This window comes from Chanodichthys erythropterus, chromosome 24 (genome assembly GCF_024489055.1).
Source record: "Chanodichthys erythropterus isolate Z2021 chromosome 24, ASM2448905v1, whole genome shotgun sequence".
Lineage (NCBI taxonomy): Eukaryota > Metazoa > Chordata > Actinopteri > Cypriniformes > Xenocyprididae > Chanodichthys > Chanodichthys erythropterus.
The window spans coordinates 819,767-832,596 of NC_090244.1; the positions used below are offsets into that span (position 1 = coordinate 819,767).

At 34.0% G+C, this 12,830-nt stretch overlaps 1 protein-coding gene across 3 annotated transcripts in view; it reads right to left on the minus strand.

Annotated features, from left to right (window-relative positions):
• Window positions 1-12,830, minus strand: part of LOC137015005 (A disintegrin and metalloproteinase with thrombospondin motifs 20) — a 91,356-nt gene that overhangs the window by 68,215 nt on the left and 10,311 nt on the right. For all 3 annotated transcript variants that reach the window (XR_010893915.1, XM_067379626.1, XM_067379627.1), the window contains exons 4-8: window positions 5,275-5,522; window positions 4,152-4,235; window positions 2,215-2,339; window positions 2,030-2,070; window positions 1,362-1,467 (exon numbers count right to left, since the gene is read on the minus strand). Coding sequence is in view for 2 of the 3 variants with exons in the window: in XM_067379626.1 (XP_067235727.1) it covers window positions 1,362-1,467; window positions 2,030-2,070; window positions 2,215-2,339; window positions 4,152-4,235; window positions 5,275-5,522 (604 nt within the window). In the remaining variant the exon portion in view is untranslated. The remainder of the gene's footprint in view (window positions 1-1,361; window positions 1,468-2,029; window positions 2,071-2,214; window positions 2,340-4,151; window positions 4,236-5,274; window positions 5,523-12,830) is intronic.

The window sequence follows — 12,830 nt, forward strand, 5'->3', positions numbered from 1 at the left end:
AGAAATACATAAATAAAAATCTAAATAGAATTTTAGGGTTCTTGACTCAATTTTAAAGACGTTTAAATGCCAAATAAATAAATAAATAAATAAAAATCTAAATAGAATTTTAGGGTTCTTGACTCAATTTTAAAGACGCTTAAATGCCAAAGAAATACATAAATAAAAATCTAAATAGAATTTTAGGGTTCTTGACTCAATTTTAAAGATGCTTAAATGCCAAATAAATAAATAAATAAAAATCTAAATAGAATTTTAGGGTTCTTGACTCAATTTTAAAGACGCTTAAATGCCAAAGAAATACATAAATAAATAAAAATCTAAATAGAATTTTAGGGTTCTTGACTCAATTTGAAAGATGCTTAAATGCCAAATAAATAAATAAATAAATAAAATCTAAATAGAACTTTAGGGTTCTTGACTCTGTTTACGAGCTGTTTAATTCCTAAAATTGAATTAAAATAACAAATAAATTAAAACAAAATTATTTAATTAAAATTAATCCATGATAAGAACTCATAATAGGTTCCGTAGATGAAGCACCTGACGGAACTCTATAAGGTTATATAGAACATTCTCTTAACACATCGAATTAAAGTTGACATTTTGAAGTAAAAAAAAATGAAATAGTAAAACGTACGCCAATAACAAGTTTTACTGACAACACTGAAAAATATTTTGTGCATGTGTGTTTCATCTGGAGGACAGATTGTAAATGTTACTGTATTGTGCTGTGATGGGCTTCCTTTGGACATTGGCTTTGCTTTTGGAAAAGTTGATTTGAAAGGCGGTTTGACCTCATCGTCCCACTGCAGCGCATGGAATTCCCTCCGACGGTCGCATGGCTATCATTCTTCCACACACACGGATCCACACTGGATTCATTTATACAGAGAGTCCGATGTTCTGAGCTCACGTAACATCACTAATATAACACTGATGAAGACACAGGCCTCTCTTCATCATCTACTGCAAAAAAAAAATGATGTTCTTCCTCAGTAGTTGTCTTGTTTTCCAGCACAAATATCTAAACATTCTTAAAACAAGACACAAATGACTGAAGATATAAAGTCTGGTTTACTGACAAAATCACTTAAAAAAGAAGTGAGTTTGTGCTTAAAACAAGTAAAATAACCTTCCAAGATTATTTTTCTGACTCCAGTGGCAGATAATTGTTCTTGTTTTAAGAATGTTCAGATATTTGCACTGGAAAACAAGACAAAGGTACAGAGGAAGAACATCATATGCAGTGTAAACAGCGGCTGCCGGTCGGTCTGTTATGAAAGCGCCGGGTCTTTATTGCGTTCTGCACCTGTGCTTTCTGAGAGCTGCTTTTGTGAAGGTCTTTCAGAGAAACTTACACGTGTCCCAGCTCGTGAGCGATGGTGAAGGAAGCGCTCAGGCCGTTCTCCTCGCTGATGGAGCAGCTCCGGTACGGGTCGCACATGGTTCCCAGCTCTGCCAAACCTTCAGGTTTACACACACAGAAAAAGAAAATATGAAATTATGCACTGCTTTTCCATTCGAACGATCGCTGCGCAGCTTGAATGAGATTACAGGCCCTAAACACCTGCTGGGGCCCTGCACAGGTCACTGGGTCTGTGCTGACGTCCAGGACTCATTCATGACCCACAGCTGGTCCTGTACGACACGCTGATGACAGTCAAATGAAGCTCAGCTGACAGACTTCCTGTAGGGTCTGTTTCTGCTTCAGGAACCAGATTTCGCTCCAGGAACCAGATTAAGTGACACACTAATGAACACACTAATGAAAATGTCCTACTATTATTAAAAACAAAAACATATGTGAAAAGATATGCAATATGCGAGACTTGCAAGACGAGAAAGCAAACTATTATTTTTTTGCATTTTCAAAGCATTTTGAGTGCATTACCTAGCTGTACGCTACAGGTTTAAATGAATGCAACTGGTCATCTGTTTATTCATACAGAAATAATACATCAGGACAGTAGTATGCTAGTCTGAACATAACCAGTGTGATGTGAAGAAACACAAAGAAGATCTTTACCTAACGTGTCACACTTGTCTTTTGCTCGGCAGATGTCCTCCCTGAGAGACAAACACACTCATAATACAACACACACACACTACACAAGTGTTTATGCTTTAATCTAGTTCAATCGACTGTTGTAATGAAAAAGGTGTAACTTAGGAAAGCAAATGTTATGAGGTCAAAGGTCAAGTTAAGGTCACCTGGTTATGAGAAGGGCCGTGTCATGATGACCCGGGTGACTGTCGTCCAAAACATTGTGACTTTGTTGCCACATGCAGAAGTTATGAAGCGTCGCAGTGGCGTAGAAGTTTACATTCGGTCCTTCCTGAGAAAAAAAAACACATGCTTTAATATACAGTTCAAAACTAATTCATTTGGACTCAGATGTTGCTCATTTATGTCTCATTATTTTAATGAAGTATCAAGCCTGTTTCTCCTGAACTTCCACACAAATGAGTCAGCTCAGATCATTTGATGAGAAATAAATGAGATCATATTGAGATCTCTGAGTTTTGATGACAGACTTTGGGTTCTTGAGCAAATCTGTGCACAGCTTGAGACATTATTGAGACCTCTTTTGAAAATGTAGAAGAGACACATGTGAAATTTTTGTGGTCTTTTTCTCTTGAGAAACTTCTGAGACACAGGAGACTTCAGCAAAAGTCTCCATTTAATCTCACTGATCTCTATTTCTTCTAAACTTCCACACAAATGAGTCAGCTCAGATCATTTGATGAGAAATGATTGAGATCATATTGAGATCTCTGACTTCCGAATCTGTAGGAGAGACTTTTTCTTTGGAGAAACATCAGAGTTCAGCAAAAGTCTTCATTTAATCTCACTGCTGTCTAGGAGAAACAAACGAGAACTTAAAGAGATCTCATGTTGCTCGTTTACATCTCAGTACACAATGCATTATTTCACTAAAATATCAACTTTGTCTCAGATGTTTCCCCTAGACTTACACATAAATGAGTCATCTCAGATCATTTGATGAGAAATGATTGAGATCATATTGAGATCTCTGACTTTTGATGACATAATTTAGGGTCTTTAGCAAATCTGAGCACAGCTTGAGTCATTTTTGAGATCCACTCAGAAACTGTAGAAGAGACGTGTGATCATTGGAGTATTTTTCTTCGGAGAAACATCTGAGAGTTCAACAAAAGTCAGTTCAGATCATCTGCTAAGAAATGATGAGATCATATTGAGATCTCTGACTTTCGAAGACAGAATTTGGGGTCTTTAGCAAATCTGAGCACAGTTTGAGACATGTTTGAGATCTCTTCCGAAACTGTAGAAGAGACGTGAGATTGTTGGAGTCTTTTTCTTTGGAGAAACATCTGAGAGTTTAGCAAAAGTCTTCATTTAATCTCACTGCTGTCTAGGAGAAACAAATGAGAACTTAAAGAGATCTCATGTTGCTCGTTTACGTCTCAGAACACTTAATGCATTCTTTCACTGAAGTATCAACCTGGTCTCAGATGTTTTCCCTGGACTTACACATAAATGAGTCAGCTCAGATCATTTGGTGAGAAATGATGAGAGCATATTGAGATTTCTGACTTTCGATGACAGACTTTGGGGTCTTTAGCAAATCTGAGCACAGTTTGAGACATTGTTGAGATCTCTTCTGAAACTGTAGAATAGATACATGTGAGATTATTGGGGTCTTTTTCTCTATAGAAACATCTGAGAGTTCAGCAAAAGTCTTAATTTAATCTCACTGCTGTCTAGGAGAAACAAATGAGAACTTAAAGAGATCTCATGTTGCTCGTTTACGTCTCAGAACACTTAATTTCACTAGTATCAACCTTGTCTCAGATGTTTCCCCTAGACTTACACATACTGTGAATGAGACAGCTCAGATCATTTGATGAGAAATGATTGAGATGATATTGAGATCTCTGACTTTAGATGACATACTTTGGGGTCTTTAGCAAATTTGAGCACAGCTTGAGACATTATTGAGACCTCTTTTAAAAGTGTAGAAGAGACGTGTGAGATTACCGGAGAAACATCTGAGACCTCAGCAAAAGTCTTAATTTAATCTCACTGCTGTCTAGGAGAAACAAATGAGAACTTAAAGAGATCTCATTTGTCATTCGTCTTTCCAAAAGGATGTCTTCTGATGTACCTGTTCATTATGTATGACGATGAGTTTGACAATCATGATGTTGATCAGGTTTCCTACACTGGGGTCTCTGTAGATCGCAGCAACCTGAAACAACAGAGGCTTTTAGTCAAAAATACCCATAAACCACTGCTCTTCCAAATATACTGATAAACCACTTTGACACATCAGATGTTGACCTTCATCTAATGAGTCATGTTTGAAGATATTTCCTGCCCAAAAATCAAATGACTGTCCTGCTCTAGATCTCCTAAACCAGTTTAAAAAGAGCAAAATTCCAGGTCAAATCCTGTCGTAACTCTGAGGCGATCCAACAGGAAGTCATTAGTTCACCATAAACACTGAGTGTTTAGAAGAAGCCAAAGGGGAAACCTCAAACAGACGTCCACAATTACACAGAGAGACGGACAGAGGGGAACATCTCCACTATAAATCACGGTCAGACGCACTAATGGAGTCTTCTGATTGGCCGAGAGAACACGCCCACACCACTATGACATCATCAGCGCACTAAAACTCAATCAGATCAACATTTAATTCATTAATTCTTGACATCTTTAATGTATATCACTGTGTCAGATGCACTAATGCACTAATGATACTAAAGTATCATGGTATTCTCTGAAGGACCATGGGGTATCATGTAAATATCATGGTATATGACCTTGATTATTATGCAGTACTATGGTATATACCAAAGTATCATCCCTTTAGCGTTCACCAGCATTATTAGGTGTAAATATCGTCCATTTGTTGTTTTGAACAGGTTTTACTCATTTATATCTGGATTGAAACCCAAAACTGGCTCATCAACTCAAAATATATGGACCGGAGCAGTGCGGGTGGGCAGAAGACCCCCTGATGGTTCATATCAAAGCACGGCCTTGTGGGTAAAAAGCCCAGCCAAGTTATTATGGAGTAAATCAATATCACACACATGTGGTATGGGATCAATTATTGATTAAAACTATTTAATAGACTTCAAACAGACTGAATGCTCATGAGACCAACAGCAGAGTTATGAGCTCAAAAACAAGAGAAACTACAAATCTGTTTCTCTAACAATAACACAATTCCATACTTCACTTATGACTGAGAGAAATTAATAAAATGTTCATTTACTTACTACTGACATGATTGTAAGTATGTAGTGCTCCAGGTTTCGTCCGTGATGTCGAACCATCTTGGTGTCGGCCGTCACCATGAGCTCAACGAAGCGCGGGTACGACAGGAAGCGTCTCTTGCGGGAATGAGAGCCGCTGGAATCATTTTTGGAATGAGCCGCACGCTTCTGCATCGTTTCTTGTATCGACATCACTTCCTCTTCCAGAGTTCTGTTGCTATGGAGACTGATGTGATTGTTCTTGTGATGTTCTGTGGGAAAAGAAACAAATCTTTATAAAACCTTTTACTGTATTACAGTAAAAAAATTAATTAATATATTAAATTAATGTATATTTAAAGGCAGTACAAATATTTAAATATTTAACTTTTATTTATATTTTTAAATATTTAACTAATATGTTTAGAAATAAAACATTAAAGTGATTAAATAAATACTAATAATTTATTTTTAAATATATTTATACGTAAAAATAAATATAATGAATATTCAATATGAACAATTTAATATTTCAAAGTTTCATAATTAATAATATACATTTTCAATTTACAATTTAATAATAACATATACTTTTATTATTACAATTCTTCATAACCTCTTTTACTGCATTACAGTAAAAATTAAATTAATATATATTTAAATGGAGTATCATTACTACAAAGATTTAAATGTGTATTTATATTTATATTTTATAATGTAACTAATGTATTATAAATAAAACATTAAAATAATAAAATAAATACTAATAATTTATTTCTAAATATATTTATATGCATAAATAAATATATTAATATTTAATATAAACAATTTAATATTTCAAAGTTTCATTATTAATAATGAAATAATAATACTTTTTTATTAATAATGAAATAATAATTGCATTTTCAATATTATACAATTTAATAATAACATTCTTTCATTATTACAATTCTTCTTAACCTCTTACTGCATTACAGTAAAAATTAAATTAATATATTAAATTAATATATATTTAAATGGAGTATCATTACTACAATGATTTAAATGTGTATTTATATTTTGTAATATCTAACTAATGTGTTTAGAAATAAAACATTAAAATATTATTATTATTATTATTATTAATATTATTATTATGTATTTCTAAATATATTTATATATAAAACTAAATATAAATAATTAACAGTTCATTTCATTACATTTAATTTAAACTTAAAATTTAAACATTACAATTTAATATTTCAGCATTTCATTATTATTAATACATATTTCTATAATAATAATAATAATAATAATAATTTTATTTCTAAAAATATTGGTTAAATATATACAAATACAAAAACAATTCAGTTTCAGTTTCATTTTTACATTTTAAATATTACAATATATTAATAATAATAATAATAATAATTTTTCTAAATATATTTAAATACAAAAATAAATATAAATAATTAATATTTCATATTTCACACAAAAATTATCATTTAATATTTCAGTTTCATTATTAATACTATATATATTACAACATAACAATAATAATAATAATAAATATATATACTATATATATATATATATATATTTTTTTTTTTTTTTTTTTTTAACTATAGTTATAATATAATAATGAAACAGATTTTTTGAATAAATCAAACATGAATGAAAGCAACAGTTGACTGACAGACTGCAGGAGTGTTTCTGCATCTGGAGCGCACTGATGCAGACGCTGAACCGCAGTTGATATATGACCGCATGTGGGATTATGTCAGAGCGGCACATGCTGGAAAACAGCCACGTCTGACGGCAGCAGCTGATTCCAGATCAGCTGAGACGATGACGGCTGAAAACCTGACAAAAACTACTGCAGCACTGATGGCATTACCACGGTACTCTGAGATATAAAACACGTTCCTTCAGATCCGGATCTGGTATGTGAACAGAGGACTTGATTCTCCAGCTCTGATCTCGAGAGCGCTGCCAAACACACACAGCAAACACAAGCGTTCACTCAGCTGAGAAATCTGTGAACGGCCCAGGGGAAAAAACACAGAAAGAGGAGCAGAGAAAGAGCTTTGCAGGACGTTTGGACTGACGCCCGTAAGAGGCACTGCTGTGTTTGAGGCGGCAGAGCCACTTCCTGTCCCATCAGCCCCACACTGTCTGCTTCCTCTGAATGAATGAATGAACGGCAGATCAGTGAAGTGGAGGAGCAGCATTCACACGCATCTGTGACACGAGTTCACTAAAACTATTAACAGACATAATATATATCTTTTTATATTTCAACTAGTTGCCATGGCCTTTTCATGTAGTTTAACTTTAACTAAAATAACTAAAACTGGCTAAATTACATTAATAATAGTATTATTAAATATTAAAAATAACTAAAATTAATAAAAAACTACTTTTTTTAATAAAATATATCAAAAACACAACAAAATTTTAAATAAAACTAAAAAGAAAACTACTAAATGATACTAGATGTTGTTTTATTTTGAAATATACTGCTTACAGTTTCATTATAATATTATAAATGTTACAATATATTAATAATAATAATAATAATAATAATACTTTATTATTAAGTATATATAAATATACCAATAGATATAATTAAAAAAAAAACTAAAACTAATAAAAATGACAAAAATATGCATTATTATATTTTAAATATTACATGATATTATAAATAATAATAATAACAACAACAACAAGGCCATAATACTACTACTACTTCTTCTTATTAATAATAAGTATATAAATATATCAATGATAGTAAGCACTGATCTGAGTACAGCATGATCCAGTGAGATTTAAGGTCAGAGAGCTGAACTGATGCCACACAATCTGTTCAGGGGACATGTGTCATGGATTACACTGGGCTTTAATGTGTTTTGATGTTGGCTTAGGACAGTTCCCATCTTCATCGGCATCATCGTCATCATCATTGTGCAAACCGAACGCTTTGAACAAACTCCACTGCCTGACGCAAATGAAAACGACACAGTCTGAAGAGCACGTCCTCCAGACACACGCGCTTCACGAGGACATCTGCCGTGTGTTTATTCACACAGACCGGACGGCACACAACTCCACTTTAACCAGCACACTGGTGTAAACTACCCTCACAAGACAACAAGAGCAGCGGGGCGATCATGACAGCGGTTGTTGACGTGACCTTTGACACGAGTCTGGACTTCTTCACAAAGTTTGATGCTGATCTAAACACTGAGATCATTGATGGAAACTAATAAATCATCAGAATGAGACTTGAACTCTAGCTGAAGTCAGCAGGACAGTAATACAACACACTCACTGAACTGAAGGTCACACTGTAAACATGGACACTGCGAGGCTCATTCAATCAGAGACCAGAATAGTGTTGATCTATTTTATAATCAGAATTAAAATATATTTGAAAAAATATTTTACAAAAATATAATAAAATAAAAAATAATTATATATATATATATATATATATATATATATATATATATATAAATATAATACAATAAAAAATAATATATATATACATATACATATACATATATATATATATATATATATATATATATATATATATATATATATATATATATATATATATATATATATATATATATATATATATATAGTTAGATATGTTAAAATATATTTAGCAAAATAAATAAATGAAAAAGTAAATGTATAAATTAATAAATAAAAATAAATAATATTAAATAAATATATTTTAAACATTTAGCAAAACAAATAAACACATCAATAAATAAAATTAATATTTAAAATTTAGCAAAATAAATGACAATAAATAAAAATAAATATTTAAATAAATATTAAAAAAATACATATTTAGCAAAAATAAAAAAACAATACATAAATAAAACAAATAAAAATAAATAGATATTTTAAATACATTTTGAAATTTATTTTGCAAAAATAAATGAATGAATAAAATTAAATAAATGAATAAACAAAATAAATTGTAAAATATATTAAGCAAAAATAGAATACAATAAATAAATAAAAATAAATATTTAAATACATTTTAAAATATATTTGGCAAATATAAAATAAATTAATAATTCAAATATTTAAATATTTTTTTTAGCAGCATTTGCTTAAAACAAGTAAACAAATACACTTATATACACAATTTCAGGATGTTTCAGTATTTTTACTTGAAACCAGATGAAGAGTTTTTCAGGTCTGCTTTTCAATGACAATATGAAACTTCACAAACATTCAGCAACACAATTCATCATAAATGTCTGTAGAGAAACAAGCGATTCATCATCAAACTCATTAACATTCTTGAGCGGATGCCACTTGAGCAGACGCTCTTCTTCATCAGGTAATGTCTGAAAACACGCAGACTAGTAATTAAGAGCAATCTTTCGCTCGGGAGACAGAGAACATCACAGGAGATGATGGTGAAGGTCATGTGAAGATCCAGACGTTTCTCAGTGTTTAGAGACAGAAGACTGATGCAACGTCTCCACAAGCTTCCCCTGTGACCATCTGTCTGTCAACTTTCTGTTTTCATCATAGTTTGGACAAAAGCCCAAAAGTCTGACTTCTTTGAACGCTTTTCAGTCCATGGGATTCTTCCACCTGTTTTATCATCCATCAGGTGAAAATCGTGAAACTTGACACTGCTAAACAGAAAAATGTCAAAAACTGACACCAACCAAAGCAGTGCATTCATAAGAGAGAAACACACACTCGTCTTCTGAACGTCAGACAGACGAGATGAATCGACCCGTATCGCCCTCAACCCTCATCTCTTTCCATCTGCCCACCAGCGCAGCAATGCCAGTCACATGACCTGAAGAGCCAGATAGACGCCAGCATCTTCATCAGCAGCTCGGATCTAAATATCTCAAAGCATCAGCTGACGCTTCATTTTTCCCAAGTTTAGGAGCACATTAGGCTGCTAGGACAATTAATCAGATTATTTGATTATTTGATTATTTGACATTATTGCAATTTTTGTTTTTTGGTCCCCAAATTTAAGACCTCTTATAATAAAAATTAAAGTGGACCTATAATGCTCCTTTCACAAGATGTAACATCAGTCTCTGGTGTCTCCAGAATGTGAAGTTTCAGCTCAAAATCCCCCACAGATCATTTATTATAGCTTGTCAAATTTGCCTCTATTTGGGTGTGAGCAAAAACACACGGTTTTTGTGTGTGTCCCTTTAAATGCAAATGAGCTCCACTTTCCAGAAGAGGGCGGAGCTTTAACAGCTCAACAACAACAAAGCTGGAGAATCTCACGCAGCAAAAATGAGGAAAGTGTTCAGCCTTACATTGTTCAAACCGGAGTCGACACTGATGGAGAGACTCAGGAAGAAGTTACAACTTTTAGACGTTTCTGAATGGTTAGTGGATAAATTGATGTAGTTGCTGTGGAGTTGATTCAACTCATCCACTAGCATGTGCCGTCATGTTCATCTTTTGTGTTGAATTGACCCTCGTTTGTGAAGCAGTCCGGCGTAAAATGACGGCATGACAACAACACTCGACTACAAAAACTCTTCCTCTTCTCTAAAGCAGCCCAACATGGCCCCGCCCCCTTTGGTGTGTGTTCTCAGGGGCGGGGTTTATGCAAATTTTAGGGTTTGTGATGTCACTAACCTGGGAAGAAGCTTGTTGTAGTCCCTACCAGCCATTTGTTGTAGTCCTTAAAAAGCGATTTCTTTAAAAGAAAATATCTCTCTTTGCATTTTTACGCTGTTATTATAGTTTGATTATAAAGTAGGATATATTTGAGTCTATAGAATATATAGATCTGGCTCTGTGAGACTATAGTTTAAATTAATCCCTTCTCTTTGCATGACACATTGTCATTAAGGTACAGAACGGCTCTTTCATTATTATTCTGAACATTGTATAAGCATTCGTTTCATGTGTCATTGATCCTTTTGATTTTCCCAGCAAAAATCAGTCTACAGGCTTTCATAGACAACCTAGAGAAGTCTGGGAAGGTCTCATTTTGTTTCAAGCTGTTCACATGTTTGCAATAAAATGTGATTAATACATGAAAATTCTTACTTTAAGATGTTCACACCATGACATTCGCGCCTCTCCACATCTGACTCTACATAAACTCAATGTGGTTTTGAGCTTCTCTGATGACAGAGAGAGTAAATGGATCCACATCCAGGTGTCGAGATGAACCACTTTAACAGCCCTTATTATGGAAACGCATCTCTCAACACATCTCGAGACAAGCCAGACGTGAGATCAGCACTGACAGAGACCGTAAAACCACACAAAATCACCAGTGTTATTTTAGCATCACTGAGGTACTATTATAGTTTATTTTATTCAAATTTTGAACTTGTATACTTTTTATATATATATATCAATCAATCTCATTCAACGCTAAAATCATACATTCACATTCATTTAGAAGGAGAAAGCCTCAACAATGACAATATGACTATATTACACAGATTCTCATATCGAATCACTCAAACTAATAACAAACAGCACTAGATGTCAAACTGAGACGTCATTGGTGACTGCGCTGTGTTTCTGGAGACGATTAGAGGACGATCTGCCTGTCGGTCACAATCAAGAGATCTGCAGAGTGAAGCAAGACCTGCGACATACATTCACCCATATCTCCTGACAACAATCGCTTCAGAGATAAACACGCTGCATTTGTTTCAAAAGAGCTCTTACGAGGAGATGACGAAGGCAAAAAGACCCTCATCCTCTCGATTCAGCAGAACAGACACAAACACAGCAAAACATGTTCATGAAGGGAAGAGAAATCACATTAATATCCCAAACATTTCTCATCAAATGATCTACACATTCATTTTATACATCTAGTCCCTTACTGGATGATGACTAGAGACTCATTTGGGTTGTTTGAGCAGAAAAATCTGAGACATCAAAGTTGATTTATAAACTAAACACACCTTAAATGAACTCCTAAAGGAATGGGCCATGAAAGAGCAACCTAGGAGCAATAAACATTCAGGGAAGCATAACGTCACCGGCCATCCGCTTGGTATTTTCCTCCAAACTGGGACAGTTGGCACGATCCGAACACGTCCCATCTTCCCTTTCATCCTCCTCTGTCTCTCTCTCCGTCCAATCGCAGCTCTGATTTAACACAAGACTCCTCTTTCAAGCCAGACATAAAGAAGTGCAGGCAGGGGCCGTGGCATCACTGACCCTCACAAAGACGGCCTTTATGTGGCCGCACAACCTGCTGAGGACGGTTGAAGAGAAAGAATCCCTCCTAAACCATCCTGAACCGCTGCGGAGAGTCTCAATACAGCAACTCAAGCTCTAACTGGACTCTATTAGTCTAATAAAAACGCCTGAAAGATATGAATCGACAAAAATCCAGCAGTTTTCTAACCAAGGTATGAGTTACAGTATCACTGGAGTTGTATATTGTCTAAATATGGGCGTTACAGAAGGTCATGTGATCTGAGAGAGTTTTTAAATAGTCTTTTTTGACTTGTTTTTCAGGAAATATATATAAAAAACCTTGAAACGAGATTATATAGCTGGTATAGAGACTACAACGAGCTTCTTCCGGGGTTAGTGACATCACTAACCCT